Source organism: Vipera berus, assembly GCF_964194415.1.
Source record: "Vipera berus genome assembly, chromosome: Z".
Lineage (NCBI taxonomy): Eukaryota > Metazoa > Chordata > Lepidosauria > Squamata > Viperidae > Vipera > Vipera berus.
Window position 1 is genome coordinate 41,918,385 of NC_138205.1, and position 18,319 is coordinate 41,936,703.

General features: G+C 37.9%; 2 protein-coding genes across 5 annotated transcripts in view; one reads left to right on the plus strand and one right to left on the minus strand.

Moving 5' to 3' along the window:
* Positions 1-281: 281 nt before the first annotated feature.
* Positions 282-11,112, minus strand: NKIRAS2 (NFKB inhibitor interacting Ras like 2). 2 transcript variants are annotated; one of them, XM_081344308.1, is made up of 5 exons: positions 11,016-11,112; positions 9,726-9,915; positions 7,133-7,229; positions 6,518-6,591; positions 282-3,610 (listed from the first exon to the last, which is right to left on the minus strand). In XM_081344308.1, exons 2-5 carry the CDS (start codon positions 9,849-9,851, stop codon positions 3,371-3,373), a joined length of 537 nt encoding a protein of 178 aa, XP_081200434.1. In that variant the 5' UTR covers positions 9,852-9,915; positions 11,016-11,112; the 3' UTR covers positions 282-3,370. The 2 variants fall into 2 exon arrangements, with proteins under 2 accessions (XP_081200434.1, XP_081200433.1); XM_081344307.1 differs by lacking the exon at positions 11,016-11,112 and having other exon boundaries at positions 6,338-6,591; positions 9,726-9,879.
* Positions 11,041-18,319, plus strand: part of DNAJC7 (DnaJ heat shock protein family (Hsp40) member C7) — a 38,122-nt gene continuing 30,843 nt past the window's right edge. For all 3 annotated transcript variants that reach the window (XM_081344301.1, XM_081344303.1, XM_081344302.1), the window contains exon 1: positions 11,041-11,276. In XM_081344301.1, coding sequence (XP_081200427.1) covers positions 11,161-11,276 — 116 coding nt within the window. In that variant the 5' untranslated portion in view covers positions 11,041-11,160. The remainder of the gene's footprint in view (positions 11,277-18,319) is intronic.

Genomic DNA, 18,319 nt, shown 5'->3' on the forward strand with positions numbered 1-18,319 from the left:
ATGTATACAAGGCTCTTGAACCAATACTTGACTAAAAGAATACTGTAGCGATGAAGGCCTGGTATGTACAAACCTTGGATGAGATAAATGAAACTGTTCTTGGGTTGCACCATTAAAAATTGTACCTTCATAAAATAAAATCTCTCTGGCTGTTGAAAACTAGTTATAATGAAGAATTCTCCACTAAGATCTTTTTCATCCCAGTTTTATCTGTTTAGTGACTTTTCTTGGTGAGGGGTGAGATAGATCTTTATTATGAGCAACTTACAGACACATTCAGCTGAGGCATGCTTTATTGAATGCAATACATTTTGTTGCATTTGCACAACACATGCAATCCAAAACAGACTTTGGAATATTGCAACCAAAAAAAAATACAACCGTAGATTAAAAGTATATAGGCTAAGCTGTATAGCTAAAAGAATATAGGCAAAGACAAGTTTTCTTTTGAATACTCCTCAGGATGTTGCATTTCCTCACAGTTAGGTCAGTAGGAAAGAACTGACCTATCAATGCAGTAGAAATTCTATACAATCTTTTTGCAGTGAACGAAAACTATAGAATACATGACAGTTCCCATTTATTTCTACTAGCCTTGTGTAGGATGGCTTTTGAGTGCACTGGGCTCTATTTTAACGTGTACATGAATACCAGGGAAGAAAGCTTTCCAACCTAGGCTCCAAAAATAATTCCTGTTAGCCCAGACCAAGTTACCTTACCATACAAAGGAACTTTAGTCTATTGAACCCAGGACTTGGACCTGAGGCAGTTTGGAGTTCTTTTTAAATCTCTACTATTAACAGACAATGAACATCTTGACTGATTCTTATCAAAGGAATACACTGTGGACCAATCCACTGATCAATGTTTGGTCTCATCAGTTTGCTACATTTTGTCTCTATAAGCTCAGATGTGTGTTTTCCAGAATCCTTGATGATCTCTTTGTGGTCTTTGCTTAAGTTTGCAATTGATAATCATTATACTTCTTACAGAATAGAAAAACCAGATCCCTACATGCCCTCTTTGACCTTCTAGAGGCACTAAGAGAAGATAAGCATGCAGAGGTATTCTTGCTATGTATGTGCCCACACAAATGTATGCCAGCTGAGCTTTTCATAAACTAGCTTGGCACACGGACAAACGACATGTTGTTTCAGCCAACTTTTTTTTAATTGAGGCATGTGTTTGCAAGTAAGAAATGATGGCTGGAAGGGAAGGACACGTTAGTTCTTTATTTGGCTCTTAATTATTATTTCCCGTCTACACACACACATTTTTCCCAGTTTGGCTTCTCAATCAGAAATCAGTTGCAAAAACTAAAATGTTATGAAATAAAACTGATAATAAATGGGAAGATAAAGTATCTCCCACTGCCCCTCTATTTCCTTCTGCAACGTCTCCTTATGCAGATTACATTTATTCTCATGGTTTCTCTACGAACATTTAGTTACATCGAGGTAAGTTACAAGTATGATGGGATATAGTACAGGTAATTCTCAATTTATAAGCATTAATTTAGTGATTGTTCAGCACTGAGAAAAGTGATTTATGACCGTTTTTCACTACTGCAACATCCCCATGGTCACATGATCAGAATTTGGACACTTGGCAACTGGCCTGTATTTATGAGGGTTGCAATGTCCTGGAGTCACGTGGTCACCTTTTGCAACCTAATAAAGTTAATGGGTAAGCCAGATTCAATTAAACATGTTACTAACAACTGCAGTGATTCACTTAACAACTACAGCAAGAAAGGTTATAAAATGGGGCAAAACTCAGCTATATTGCTTAGTAACAAATTTTGGACTCACTTGTGGTTATAAGTTGAGGACTACTTGTATTATACTGTAATACAATTTTTATTCTTATTCCATCAATGAGTTGTATTTGCTGACATTAAGTGACATTTATAGATTAATAGACATTCTTCTTTAATATTCCTTTTGCAAATATGTAAGTTTTTTTAAAAAAATGTTTTCTTTCATAAAGTCCTTAAATGGAAAATAATTATCTTCAAATTTTTCAACAACAAATATTTTGCCTATAATCATAACTTTCTTATTAAACTAATTTTAGTGCCATTTTTGTCCAATTTAAATATTTCTGTTTAAATTACCTTCCCAATTCTTGCTCACTAATCTACACTGGAAAAACTGGAGAAAATAATTATATTCACATTGATGTTGGGAAAGCTAAAATACATTTTTTAATTTATTGTTATCTTTTTTTATGTATTGCCCTGTTCACCGCCCTGAGTCTCTTGAGAGAAGGGCGGTATATAAATTAAATTAATAAATAAATAAATAAAATCTATTCTGACTGGAACACTGTGTTCTGTACTGTATTCAATAAAAGTTGATTCTACACAATTCAGAGCAATGTAGAATCTGTTTTTAATCTGCATCTCAAGAATTCATAAGCAACATAGGAATCATTTCTCAATGCATTATGGGATAACAGCCGTACTCTGAGTTGAATCCATTTTATCATGACACCAGTTATATGAGTTGTTACATCCATTATCCAGATCAGGAACACAAGGTCACAGTGTTTGGAAGAAACGTTCACAAAACAATCAAAATAAAATCCAAATCAAGAGAGTTAATGATATATAAAAGATCACTAAAATCTATTATCCCCAAATCTAATTTCTGTTGGCAGATAATGTGCTTTCCCACAAGTTTCTATCTATATGTTTCCTCTTTTCTACAAACTCTAACCCTTATAAAAGTAGTTAGTTTCTAAAAAAAAACATTCTAGAATCTGTAATTCAAGAACATGGAAGATGGTGGATTAACTTGGCCAGGAGGGCTTCAATATTGAGTGAAGGAATATTCCATTATTATTCTTCCTCATGTTGCTATATCCATGGCCCACCCCTCCCTTTTCCACAATCGTAAGATATATTTCTGGAAAGGCTGGGATAATTCTAACATGCTACCCTTCAGGTTCCAAATCAAGAATACAACTTAGTACCCCTGACAGCTATTTTCAGATTTAAAACGCAGGTTCTTTAAACATTAAATAAAATGAAAATAGTCTGAGCAAAAGAATGTTAAAAATCCGACCTTTAATGCGCTGTATTGACTATTTAATACACTAGGCATTGGACATATGCAGGTACTATCTACTTGATTTTTTAAAAATACTATTTTAAGGGAAAAGTCAAGAAAAAGTTCTACACTTCTGCTCTGGATTTGGAAAATTCTTTCTACCAAGATAAAAAAAAATGATATAGAGAAAGAGGCTGTAGGAACAAAAGAAGTGCCTCATAGGGTGTCTGCTACTGGTTTCTGCTCTGTGGCAAGGCCAGCCTTGCTCTACATGCATACATTTTTACCAGCAATAGTGGGTCCAACACCTGTGGGTTTCATCCATCCACAGAACCACTGCTTTTGTTCTTGCGGCTGAGCGGGAAGGTAGACTTGCTCTGCGGCTGCGTCATTTTGCTGGCTAAGTAGACAAAGGGGTCAATGAGACTCCGACGGTCAGCAACTGAGGTTTCCCACAGTTTTACTTTCTCTGCCTTTGCCCAGTGTTGGGCTATATCGTGGTCCACTCGGCGTTGTTCCTGCAAATCACATTTGTTGCCTAAAACCACAATAGTCACCTATGAAGATTGGAGGGGAGAGAGAGAGAGAGAGAGAAATCTAGATGGCACAATGTCAAATGCACAAAATGCTCCAAATCCCAGGATGCTCTTATATAAATTTTATTAAAAAAAATAGAAAACTATGAAAAAGTAATACAAGGTAAAGAAAGAAAAGAAAAAGGGAAGGACAAAGATGCAAAAAGAAAAGATAAAAATAGAAAAAGCTTCCAATTTCCTTTGCAGCAAATACAAATATGACCACATAATTATCTCTTACTCTATGATTATTAAAATTATTCTATCATGTAATATTTTTAATGTTAAGTTAAATTATTTAATATTAAACTTCAAATCAAAAGCTCACTTTTTCCCCTCCTTCAAGGAAAAACCCAGAAAGGGTTTCCAGGCAAAATAAATGTAGATGTTGTCTTTTCTCTAATCAAGGTAGTCAGTTTAGCCATCTCTGCAATTTCCATCCTTTTCACCCACACTTTGTGAATCGAATCCCAGGATGCTCTTGACATGGTGGAACAAGGCTACCCAGGATACTTGGATGTCTGAGTCAAGGGAAAACATACTTCCCCCTTTAGATTTGTCAGCTGAAGGTTGCTTCTAGAAAAACAACAGGATGGGTCCTTCGGTGCACTTAAAAACAATCCCAGCATGCTTGCTGGTGGCTAAGCTTGTAAGCCGCCCTGAGTCTTCGGAGAAGGGCGGGATATAAATGGAATTAAAATAAATAAATAAATAAATAAAATAAAATAAATGCCTTTTTTTCAAAATATGCCATCCCTGTTTCTTACCGCTCTTAGTGCCTGGCAGCCAAATTGTCTGCCTGAGGGGCCTTCTATTTATCCCATTCTCTGACTCATCCTCAGCAACTGTAGCATTTAGCTGACCTTGGTGGGTTTAAGAAGCCTATGTACAGTTAGGACTAGTTCATGTTTGGATGGGAGACCATTAGAAAATCCCAAGATTGTGGATTCGACTGAGAATGCAAAAAAGGAAAGAACAGAAAAAGGATCCCATGAAAATACAATGGCAAATCATTTCCACATTATTGCTGAGGTTGACCAAAGACAGACTTAAGTGGCCATACAATCACATACCAACATGACACAAGTATTGTGACAGGAGAGATTATTAACTGCCAATTTTCTGCCTTGATGAAAAGTGGCCAGAGGCCAGGAGCTTCAAATGATGGATGGAAACTCTAGTTTCTAGAGTTGTGGGGGGGGAACCCTCCTATTCCTGGAATCTCCCTCCCCAAGAAATTATTAAGCTACCAAAAAACAACCAGATTACAGACAGTCCTCTTTTAATGGCCACATTCCGGATCAGCAATGGAAGTATTAAGCCAAGTGAAATAGCAATTGTGCTTAAAATCTTACTTCAGCTTTCCTTTGCTTCACAGACCTACGAAATGTTAAAAATAATTGGTCACAAAGTTATTTCTTCAGTATTATCCTAACTGTGAACAATCATTGTCCAGGACAACTGGTAAGTGAGGACTACCTGTACTTTTTGAAAACCGAAAAAATAAGATGTTTGATCAATGTACCCCTCTAAAGATAATCAGCATAGCACATCTTCTACAACTTAAAAATGTATTATTTTTGTGAAATAAAGGTGTAACAATTGTTTTTCCTAAAAAAAATGAAAGGTGTAATGGTATGTGAGAATGACCTTGGAAGATGGGGCAGAGAGATGCTGATGTCAGGCTCCAAGCCCACAAATGACAAATGGTGATTCTTCCGAGCTGAGTTCTTTATTGTTTCCACATCTACAAACAGAATCTTGCCTGGCTGAGGACTCTACTGTTTGCATCACATACTCTGAGAATTATTAGAATTATTCACCTCTCACACAAGATATCTGTCTTTTATTCCTCTGGAATGCTCTTCTTCCTCTTGGGATTCAACCCCGCTACACTCCATTAAAGATGCTTAAGGAACAGTCAAATAAGTGCAATCCACTCCTGCAGAGTGGGCAGAGCAAGAGTCTCAAGAGGACCCTCCCTAAGTCGAACTGTAGGTGATGGCAGGAGAAATGCACTTTTCAGACTGGCAAGATTCTGTTAACGTAGCTTTACAATAAAATAGAATTATCTCATTTTACTATGATTCCTTCTACACGGTAAATTCTGTCAGACAGAATAAATAGATAAACACACATTGAAGAGACTATGCTACCAGATAAAGAACAGATGAGAAGCATCAATGTTAAAATAGATTCAAACCAATCTGAAAAGTCCATTTTTGTCATTTTAGGGTCGTTGCAACAAGATCATAGAGGTTATCTCACAATAAATTCCAAACAAATTATGTTATTTTTGTCTTAATAGACACATTTTGTTACTGGATCCCTACTTCTAAAGAACATTAGATTTTTTTGAAAGTTGATTTGAGCATCTACCTAGAACATCCCTGGACTCTTGCTACCCAAAGGCTTTTATGGCATGAGTATCTGGGATGCTAAGAGCCAGTTCAGTCTAGTGGTTAAAGCACAAGGCTAGAAAGTGGAAGATCATGAGGTCTAGTCCTGCCTTAGCCATGAAATCAAGCAGAAGAGTCACTCTCTCTCAGCCCAATTCACTTCACAGAATTGTTGTAGAGGAAATAGAAAAAGGAAAGTCTGTTGGATATGTTTATTGCCTTGAGTTATTTGTAAAAAAATACAGGCAATCAATCAACATTCTGCAAATCTCCCCAAATAGGAAAAGCTTCAGCAAAGAAGTTCACCTACCTCCTTCTTATCCTTGTTTTTGTCTATTTCCTTCTTGAGAATCTCCACCCTCTTGAAAGACTCCTTGCTGTCAATACTGTAAACCAGCACAAATCCATCCGTGCAAGAGAAGCAATGCTTGGGCAGCTCCAAGCATTGTGAGGCTCCATCCCTCAAGCCTCGGGTATCATAGAAACGCACCTGTTCACGCAGATTCCGGTCTGTTTCAATGGAACCCATGTAAATGTCTTCCTGGGTTTCAATCATCTCTGAACCTGCAGAGAATCAATCAGATGGAATATAAGAATCTCTACCCAAAAAAACCCCTTGATCTTGCTCCTAGAAAGACATACACAGATATCCAGAATAATTTCTGCTAACTGCATTTGCTACAGGTATCCAGAATAATTTCTGCTAACTGCACTTGTTAAATGTTTAACTACAATAAGACATAAAATGGAGCAAAATTCATTCAATGAACAACAGAAATTTTGGGCTCAATTGTGGTCGTGGTAATCAAGGACTACCTGTACATACTAATAACAAAACCAAATAAAGCTATTTAATTTTCTCACGTTGCACTAAGCCATATTATGATGTGTTTCCTTTAGGCTTAGCATGCCTGAACCCATCAATCTCCTTTCTTAGTCCTGGTTTATCAGACAGTGTGTTGTGCCACTCAGCCAACTGTGGTTATTCAAAGAAAATTCCTAAGCAGATCATGACTTAGCAGCCAATGAAACAGAAAAGCCTAAAATGTATGATATGGGCAAAATAGCAAAGAAATAAGATTTCCCACGTAACTCCAACACTCACCAACAATATGATTCCCATATAGAAGCTGTTCCAGGATTGAAGTCTTCCCAACTGATGCTTGCCCACATACTACCACTTTGCAACTCTTCCCCATTATCTGGAGGGTACAAAGAGGAAAATTTCAAGGATATACTGAAAATGAGCGGTGAAAACATCGAAATGAAGATACATATGCAAACACTACTATTGCTCAAGGCTGGCTTTGGCTGTTCAGAGAGGGAGTCCTACATAATAACCAGATTATCCCAATCTTACGTGCTGGTACACAGGTAAGACATGAGCAGAAATTCATGGGGCTTTATAATGGCAAATGCCTGGGCAAAATCAAGCAGAACTAAGATGAAGAACAGTTAATAGCCCTGTTATTTGCAAGAATTAGAAAGTGTTTTTAAGGTCTAATAATTTAATATTTGCAAATAGAATTGATTTTTTTCCTGCCATGGTTGGCCTTGTACTATTCACATTTATATTGATCTCAAGGTTTCTCTCTGACAATATAGGAACATTAATGAATTTGCTCAGATCTTGGTGTAGTTCTTTTCTCCACTGTGATTCTTTGCATGAGACTTTCTGATCTGTAGTAACTCATGTATTTGAATATACTCATTTGTCTTATGGTCTGCAGTAATAATTTGCCTTAGTTTTGGATCTGGCTTTACGTGGTGGATTTTGCTTTCCAGTCAAATCAAATAATTTTTTATTCACTCATAGACCAGCAAATAAACACAAGAGTCACAATTAAGACAAAGGAAAAATATGATTATACTAAAAATATGTGAAAAGAATTAGTTAATATGGTGTATTGTGCAGACTATAGAATAAGTAAATGACCTAAGTTTACAGTCAAAACAAAGTAAATCCCATACATTCTAGGAGACAGAATCAAGGTTACCTCTGTTTCTTACTCTAATTTTACTCTTCTGATTCCTAGATTTTGTTTCTCTACACTGCATGCTTGGTGTCATCACTGAATTCCAATCAGTGCTTGAATCAAACAGGGTTTGCTGATGCTTTTAGAGTTTCAGAGAGAACTCTTCTATCCCATTAGTTTTTTCCTGACATAATCATGATTACCCTGGAGGAGACACTAACATTTTCCCCTTCTAATCACCCCACATTAATGAGGAGAGAACAGAAAAGTAGCTGAGACTTACTAGCAGTAGCAGCAGCATTGAGTAATTTTAGGTATGGGTAGGATGATAATTTCCTTTTATTTTCTTGTGTTTATCATTTTGGGCCAAAAGCAAGTTCACTTACTTTTCCTAAGTCATTTTTAAACCAACTAGGCACATCTAGAAAGAGGCTGCTTTTTACAATATTACTTAGTGTTAGAAAAACTGTCAGAAAGGTTGGCCAAAGAAAAGAATAAGTTGAAGAATAAAAATAACATGTAAGCAGCTTCCAGTATATACTTCTTTTCTTGTAATCCACAGCTAACATTAAAACTGTAAACCAAAAAAAAATTAATGAAGCAGTGATAAGGGGTTTCAAGATTCAATCTGGGTGGGTCACCAGGACCAGACCCACCCAGATTGGATTCTGCAACATTATCCTAGGACACATATATTTGCCTTCAATCATAAAGGGTTTCCTCTGAGAATGCAGTATCCTATCTAATCATCAGTCTGAATACATATCCTGTATTATCTGCTTACTCTGAATATTTTTATGAGGGGTCCTTCATAACTCTCTGAGCTTGGTTGTTTTCTTGCAGTTGTTTCATTACCCAAACCAGATAACATCATCAGGGCTAGCAGGAAAACAAGTTCAGAGAGCACCATTTCAACCCTGAACTACAAATATTCTCTTTTATTGGAATATTTTTATGTCTCTACCAAAATTCTACAATGGAACAGGAAAGCCACAGTATCTCCAAGTAATGTTCTTGCTTTTTAGAGGGGAAAAAGTGAAAGCTATGTTTACCAGTTGGTATTGCTTCTGTGCCACATTTTACTTACTAAATTTTTATGCTACCCATCTCCCCTGCAAGGTAACTCTTATTTTCTATGTACATGAATGTATAGTATATAATTAAAGCTAAATATATTTAAACATAAAAACAATAATTTTTACTCTGTTCACATTTACTACAAATTAGCCAGGATTTATCCACACTATAAACATAGAGGAATAAATTAGGCAGCACTGTTACAAATTTCCACTATTGAGAACAGTTATTCCTTTAATCTTGTGTAGTGTGGGACTGCTTAGAGAAATATCACACTGCAGTGGCAAATGACAAAATTGCTGACTCTTACATTTCATGACACTTTTGCTCTTTTATTTGTGCATTAATGGTCTGTCAAACAAGGCCTGCCTGGCATCTGATAAAAGCCAAGTTCTCAAAATCCAATGTCATCATTTATCAATCTCCAAGCTCTGCTAGCTTCTGGTGGGTCAGATAACACTCTAATTAAATATCTGGCTGCTGCTCCTTAGAGAGGGGAAAATGCTCATTTGCAAATCTATCACAGATGAAATTAATCGCCGGGACAACTAGCATGCAAACCCACACAATCACTATTGCGCTTCTAAAAGTCTGCAATTTGTCTGAAAACTCGATTAAAAAAAAAGCCAATCCAACGCAACTTACCTTCCCGACCCAGGCACTGCTCTTGATGTTTCCGTGCCGTCTTAAGCAAGGAAAGGAACTGAGGACCAACAACTCGGAATGACTGAGAGAAAAGACGTACGTGGAAACTGCAGCCCACAGCTCCATCTAGAGCACTGTCTCCTGTGTGATTTACTCTCTTGCGATCCAGTTAAGAGGCAACAGCAGCGCACTGCAGTCAAATACAGAAGAATGGAGATACAAAGCTGAGCTCAGCAATCTTGCTATAATCCAAAAAGGGTTCTTCTTCATTTTAAATTTTATGAAAATTATACAGTCAAACGAGGGCTAGTGATCTTTAAACAAAACGGAGGAAATAGTGAACTGAAAGTAATAAAAGCATACCTCTTTTCCCTTCCTATCTCTGATTGAATTCACATATTTACACTAAAGCAAATTTTGTTTGGCAAGAGTGCTGGTAGCAGAAAAATGGAAAATTAAAATACACTTACAGTACAAATGACATGAGAATAAATACACGTGGGGCATTTTGACTCTAAACATGATGCAGAAAAATGTTTAAGGTTTGGGATACCTTCAGTTGAGGCAGTGGCTGTGTTAACGTGGCGTTCTTGATTAACTGATCTATGGTTTATGGAATTAACTCAATTTTCTGATTTTCACATAATACACTGAACAATACATCCAATACACAGGTTGGCTTTGCAGAATACATTAGGCTGAAAGACAGTTGATTCGTTTTTAGTATCATGTTCATGCAATCAGACCCGTTTTATTGAAGAAAAAATGAATTCTTTCTCCTGGAATAAAAACATATGACTGTATGAAATTGTCATCTAGTGCTTTTTAGTGTATTGCTAGGCATCTAACAACAAAACTATATTGCTTTTATTGCTAGAAGCCTAGCAATAGAGCACTAGAAAGCAATATTGATTTTATTTGTGTTAAGTACACTGACGTGCATTTTCTTTTATACTGTATGCTGTGTTGCCTTTGCCAAAAAAATAAACTTTTATAAAATTCTGTAAAACCGTATTTTCCATTTTTATTGCAGAAGAAACCTGCTCATCTACAGATAGAACTTTTTCCTAAGTATAAACAGATTCTGTAATATTGAAGCCCAATGCTATCAAAAAGAGATCTGGAAACAGATCGGTCCCGACTTCCACGTTTTTCTACATGTTTTAGTCCGAAGATAAATGATTACTTCCAACTCCTGTCGTCCAGTCCCGGGACAAAAAAAAATAATCTTGGGAGGATTCTATCGAGTCTTCGCCTCACTCTCCTCCGAACCGGAAGTGACCTATCTACCCGTGATTCTTCTGTCTCCGGATATGGAAGGAGGAACTTCCGCCTCGTTCCTTTTTATTTTCTCTCTCTCTCTCTCTCTCTCTCTTTCTCTCTCTCTTTCTTTCTCCGGCTCGCCGGCCGTTGATTGCAGCAACAAGGAACCAAGATGGCGACGGCGGGCGGAGATTGCGACGTGATTATGGCGCCCGCGGCTCCTCCAGCGCTGGCTTCGCATTCCGAGGTACCACTGATGTTGAGCGAAGAGGACGAGGGGACGCGCAGGTAAGCCTTCCACCACTTCTTCTGCCCCTGGAAAGGACTTTTTGCCCCGCGGAGGGGGAGGGGCTGCTTCGAAGCCGGGGGAGGACAAGAGGCGGAGCCTGCTTCACTGCCATAGGGGTGGGTAAAAATAGGGCTTCTTTTAGAAAAGTAGCTTGGAAGGCGGCCTATGTGATTTGGCGTCATTGTCATTTGTTAGCTCTTCCTCCAAAGGATCATGAATGAGAAAATTCAAGATGAAGGGAAGTTAAGAGAACCTCTCACATTTCGGGACGTCTAAAATTCAGAGCGTTGAGAAATAAATCTGGACTCTTTACTTAGGCAATGAATTGCTGGATGAAAGAGACCTACAGTCTGATTAATATTTACACTTAACTGAATTTCCCAGGTTCAAGGTAACAGGATTCAAGCTGGAGATTTGCCACAGTAGGCAGTGAGACATCTAATCTGTACATTTTGTGTTAAATCTTATTTGGGGGGGGGGAAACATCTTGAATTTCATTTTGGATTATTATGCGGCAGTGAATTTTCCCATCTTTATTTACAAGATGCACAGTCACTGCATAATAGTGTAGGCAGTTGCAGGTGAAAACTAATGCAGTCTTTTTTTTAAAAAAAACTGGTTTGGGTGCCACTTGGTTTATAGCAAGTGACTCCTCTCTTGTGAGAAAAATCATAGAGGAATCTCTAGCAAAAATTAATAGCTAATCTGGAAGTTTGTAGTATCAGGCTTTGGCTGGCTGGGCAAACAAAGAAAAGGTGAAGAAAAAATGAATCTGCTGGCTGTCATTGATTACAAAATTAGATGTATGATTTGAAAATAATTCCTGTTTCTCCTGTTATTCAAAAGATCACACCTTGTTTCAGATGTCTTTTCTGTCCTACAGCTAAAGGTACCTGTCAGTAAACGCTTATTATACTTATAAATAGAAACTGTGACATACATAGCTGGGTTGTAACACATGTACTCCTGGGACATTGGATGATAGCCAACACTTATAATTGGCAGTTTGGAAGGGTGCAATAGTGTGGGGTTATCCTCAGGGGAACCTTCTGAATTGGATAAGTGAGCCATAATTTATGTTAGCAAGCTTGGCTAGGTTTGAATGAGTCTTCCAGCTAAATATTCCACAATGGAATTCAAAGTATTAGATTTCCTAGAGACAGTTGATCACCAATTAAAGGTATTGATTTTTTTCCTCCTCCAAGAGTACAATGTGATCTACAATTTCCAACCTGGATTCAAATAGTGAAACTGAATAACTTAGTTTATTTATTTTATTTATTTATTTATTTGATTTATATACCGCCCTTCTCCCGAAGGACTCAGGGCGGTGTACAGGGCAATAAAAATAAGAATACAGGATACAAGATTTAAAGTTAAATGATTGTGCCCAATGTAGTAAGTTAGTTAAAATAATGTTAAAACCCCAAACCCATCAGACCAGGCTGGCTTGTTCGAATAGATAAGTTTTTAGATCACGCCGGAAGGAGCGAAGGTCGGGGGCCATCCGTAGTTCAGCCGGTAAGTGGTTCCAAAGAATTGGTGCACCCACCGAGAATGCTCTCCCCCTGGGGGTCACCAGCCGACATTCTCTGACCGGTGGTACCCTGAGGAGGCCCTCTCTGTGGGAGCGTACAGGACGGAGGGAAGTTAACGCCAGCAGTAGGGAGTGAAGGAGAATTAAAACAACTTCCTAAAAGAACTATAATTTTAAGATTATTAAACAATTAACTGCAGTTAAGTGTGATTTGTTCAGTGCACCATAGTTAAATTATAGTTCAATATGATATATGAATCCAGGCATGGGTTATTGTACCACAATGTTAGATAATAGTTGAGAGTGTAAAAAGTAGAGTTGTGTCTTTCAGTACTGAGGTAGAAAGAAGATATGTACTACATAGGAGAAAAAAAGACCATATTATATCTTGCATATCAGGCATCCATAATGACTAACCATTGTTCCCAGAGCATGTTTCAGAATCCTCTGCAATATTTACAAATTCCTTACCAACTGTGTGGGAAGGATTTTCTCCAATTTAAAAACCACTCCAGTACAACTTTCATAGCCTGAATGGCCTACTCACATCCTGAGAATATGTATACTGCTTCACAAAAAAGGGCATATTCTGGGTTTTGGAAGAATTTCTGTTTTGGGACAACCTCTAGTAGGATTGTGCAGCATTTTGTAATTATGTTTTTGAGATCATGGAAACAAAAATGTAACCTATTTGCTTGGAGCAAGAGTGAAATTGCTTCAAAACTGCTGGGATTAGGATTAGGGTTAGAGTTTTCCCTAAACTACTGTATGATGCTTGGAAAACATAATTGTGTTAAGATATTGCAGATAGGTACTACATTTCTATTTGGAATAATGCATAATCCTAGTATCTAAAATGAGAATTTATCCTAGCATAAATGTACACTGTCAGGGTAAATTCATTAACTGTGATGGTTATAAAAATCTAAATATGGCATGTGTTAACCGTGAAGATCAATAATACAATATTTGCTATTCTTATTGGAATTTCAAGGCAGGGCATTTGATTCCCAATTGTGAGCAATTGGTAGTTTTCTTAATGAGGGTCCTCGGTGTTCTTAGAGTTTGGTTGTTTTCTTGCAGATATTTCATTATCTAAACTAGGTAACATCATCAGTGCTCTGATTGATGCATCAGATTGAACACTGAAGATGTGACCTAGTTTTGGTAATGAAACATCTGTAAGAAAACAACTAAACTCAGAGGGCACCAAGGACCCCTCATTTCAACCCTGAGCTACAAATATTCTCCATTATTATCTTAAATGTTAAAAGCTTTGAATATTAAAATTGGGAAATATTGTATACTTTTATATAGTCACATGATTGGTCTGGAGTGATTGTTTTCAATGTCCTATTTATATGACTTATTGAACTGGTTTGAGTTATGACACCAGGAAAATTTGGTAAATAGAGCAAAAGACAAAAGTTTCTGCTCCCTGGTCAGCTTTGTTGTTTTGCTAGACAAAGTGGGGTTTTAATTACTTTTTTTCCTAATTATAATGGAAATTACATTGTAGAGAGCCCCCCGGGGAAAATGGGGGTTCTCTAGGCATTCTCTGCCCTTGGCTGATTGGTTCTCTCTTTTCATCCCTCTTCCTGCAACCACAAGAGAAAACAGGGCAAAAAACAGGTTTGTGTAGGTATGATACTCAGTTATGCTACCCCAGTTTTTATTCCTAAAAATTTCACTCTTGCTAAAACAAAGTGGGAAAGAAAATAAATCTTTGACTGGGAAATTTACAAAAAAGAGCACTGAACCCAGTCATTCCATCTCGTGCAGAGGGTTTTTTTTTCTTAGCTGGAGAGTGGAATTGTTTTTCTACCATTTTTTTTGCTATGGTCATTAAGGGAATATACAGGTAGTCCTCGATTTACAACAGTTCATTTAGTGACCATTCAAAGTTACAACAGCACTGAAATAATTGACATAACCATTTTTCACAATAATGACCTTTGCAGCATTCCCATGATCATGTGATCAAAATTCAGATGCTTGGCAACTGGTTCATACTTATCATGGTTGCGGTGTGCCTGGAACATGTGATCACCTTTTGCAACTTTCTGACAAGCAAAGTCAATGGGGAAGCCAGATTCATTTAACAACCATGTTACCAATTTAACAACTGCAATGATTCACTTAACAACTGTGGTAAGAAAGTTCATAAAATAAGGCAAAACTCACATAACAAATGTCTCAATTAACAACATAAATTTTAGGCTCAATTGGTGTAAGTCAAGAATTACCTGTAGTGGTAAATGTTGAGTACATTCTAATGGTATTTTTTTGCCAGAAACCAGTAAAGAAAGCCAGAAATTGACAAAGAAGATCACAGACTGCAGTCACTTAATTGCAGTTAATGCTGTGACTGGTTACCCAGCACCTGGGGGCGGGGAGGGGAACGCTACCAATTATAATAGTTTTAAAGGCTGTAAAGCACCAGTTCCATGGTCATTGTAAATGCAAATGGCTGTTAAGTAACCTTTTGTAAATTAAGGACTTCCTGTATGTATTTGCCCACAAAATTACCAACTGAAAAGAATATGTGTAGCTCAGAATGCTTGGTGCTCTCTGAACAAGGTTATTTGCTTGCAGACATTTTATTACCCAGTTAGGTAACATTATCAGTGCTAATGAGTGTGGGGCGCATCATTTGTAAAGGTATTTATGTGTCTATTGATGTACATCAAAAACACGTCAAGCAACAACAATCATAGCATCACCATAGCACACAAACCAACTAAAGTCCTCCAGAACATCTTAAGTAAATTAAAGGACCCAGTAGCCGAAGAAGAAAAAAAAAACAGGACTCATCTACAACAGGGGTCCCCAACCCCCAGTCCATGGACCAGAACCAGGCTGCGGCAAGCCAGCAATCAGTCTGCACAAACAAGCAAAGCCCTATCTGTGGGATGCAGGCAGCACACAAAACTACACACTGTCCGGTCCACGGAAAAACCTCTCTCCATGGAACCAGAAGGTTGGGGACCTCTTATCTACATCATACGGTGTAAGTATTGTAACAGCTACTATGTAGGACAGAGGATTACAGAGCACATCCATGAACAGCAACTAGCAGACAGAAGATACTGTGAAAATTCTTTAATCTCACAACACATGGACAGGCTCAGCCAAACTAGCTCTGCAACAGCAATGCATAAGATCGTTAAAATCACATAGTTATTATCTCAAGATAAATATTAGAAATTAAGTCTGTAGGGATATTCTTTGAATCTTTGGTGTTACCTAGTTTGGGTAGTGAAACATCTGCAACAAAACAACCAAGCTCAGAGAGCACCAAGAATAGGTAAGGTAAAGGTAAAGGTTCCCCCGCACATGCGTGCTAGTCGTTTCCAACTCTAGGGGCCGGTGCTCATCTCCGTTTCAAAGCCGAAGAGCCAGCGCTTGTCCGAGGACGTCTCCATGGTCATGTGGCTGGCATGACTAGACGCCAAAGGCGCACGGAACGCTGTTACCTTCCCACCGTAGTGGTCCCTATTTTTCTACTTGCATTTTTACGTGCTTTCGAACTGCTAGGTTGGCAGAAACTGGGATGAGTAACAGGCGCTCACCAAGAATACCTCATTTCAATTCTGAACTACAAATGTCCTCCTTTATTGAGACTCAACCATAGTTTCAACTGGGAAATGGAGTGTCCAAGACCAAATTAAATCCAGAAACACTAAGGAATTCCTGGAAGCCTGGCATTCAGACAAGGAAAATTCAGGTAAATCAGCTGTCAGTAGACACAAATCACACATTTATACACAATTCAAAGGAAACAATTAACAAGGAGAACAAAAAGGCATCCTTTCCAGAAGACTATATCCAGATAAGCAGGGATTAACATCAGACAAATAAAAAATATGTCCTAAATCAAGGCATTACCAAGGAGAAAACCACATCTCGATCAACATTGACAGGGCAAGCTGTTGTATATAAACAGGGAGCAAACCTCATACTCATTAGCACAGGTGATTTACTTAGTCAGGTAATGAAAATGTCTGCAGGCTTAGTTAGTCCCAAGGACTTTACACATTAACTGCAATTCAGAAAATAGGAATAAAAAATCCCCAAACTGCTAGGTCTTTGTGATTCAGGAAATTCAAACTTCTTCAGATTTCTTTTTCTTTCTTCAGAGGGGCAGAGCGTGCAAGAATTCTAATCAGTTTGTTTGTAAGGAAATTTCTTCTAGGTACTATTGACTGCCTCTGAAGTGAATTAGAGGCTTCAGATGTTTGTACGATTCCCCTTCCTTCATAGCAATTGTAAGGTGTAAAGAGGAAATGTATAAATAAATAAAACACTAAACTCTGCCTAGGAGTTCTGATTAGCTGAGGTTCCTATATGAAATTGTTCTTCTACTTTTGCTCTAAGAATACTCCTCATCCCATTTTCAATAACAATTGTGAAGCAATAAAAAAGAGGTATAGCTTGAGATTTTCTGATGATGTAGTATAATAATACACAGTCTTCAAGATTTAAACATGCTAAAACAACATATTTTCATGTCGCTTTTATTTGATAATTATGGCTGCATAGAATAATGAGGAATAAAGGCATGTTACTGTTCTAACTTTTTAAAAAGTGATTTGTTTGGCAGTTTTGAGTTTTTCACAATTTTGAGCTTCTTTAGTAGAGGAAACTTCTATTGTCTCAGTAATGGGTTTCTTTTTCTATTCAGAGAATAAAATCAAGCTCTAAATAACAGAGTTCAGATATCTGGAGCTCATTAGTTTACAGGAAAAGAAAACCAAAGCTTACTGAATATCTGGCAAGACAACACAATATCTGGCACAGCAGTGTGGTATACATCACAGGAAAGGGAAATTTTACTAAAGGTTTTGAATCAAAGTATGATCACTTTGGGATCAAGGAAAATCCCAAAGACATAAGCTTAAAATGTATGAGAATTTGGAAAAAAAATTGCAAATCTCTATGTTATAAAAGTGCTTTTTCAGCATTTTATACAGCACTTTACTTATTTGACTTCAGTTGTTTCCAGTAGACGCTAGGCGACACTGGTGCACAGATGAATGTTTATTCACATGCTACAATAACTTGCATTATGCTAATTCCACTTCCATCGTGCAAGTTAAAACTGCCCTTACAAACGATGGCAGAGGCTCGGCAACATTCACCCTATTCCGCCCCCTCCCCACATCTGCTTCCCCCTCCCTCCCTGCCGTGCCGGACTCACCTTGCCACGGTTTCTTTCCCTTTGAGGGAGAGGAGAGCCGGCTTGGAAATACTTTGCGCACCGAGAATGGAAGTTTCTGGAGTCCGTGATCTCGCACAAGTGTTGCGCCAAATCACAGACCTCAGAAACTTTCATTCTCTGTACGAGGTGTTTTTGGTGCCTGTCTCCTGCTCTTGACCCCAACTCCTTTCTGCCTGAGGGCAGGCCTGAAGTCTTCAACTGAGGGAGAAAGCCAGGCCCCTCATACCTGTGTCCAGCCCACCGGAGCTCGCTGTGCCGGGGGAGAAAGTGAGGCCTCCTCCAAG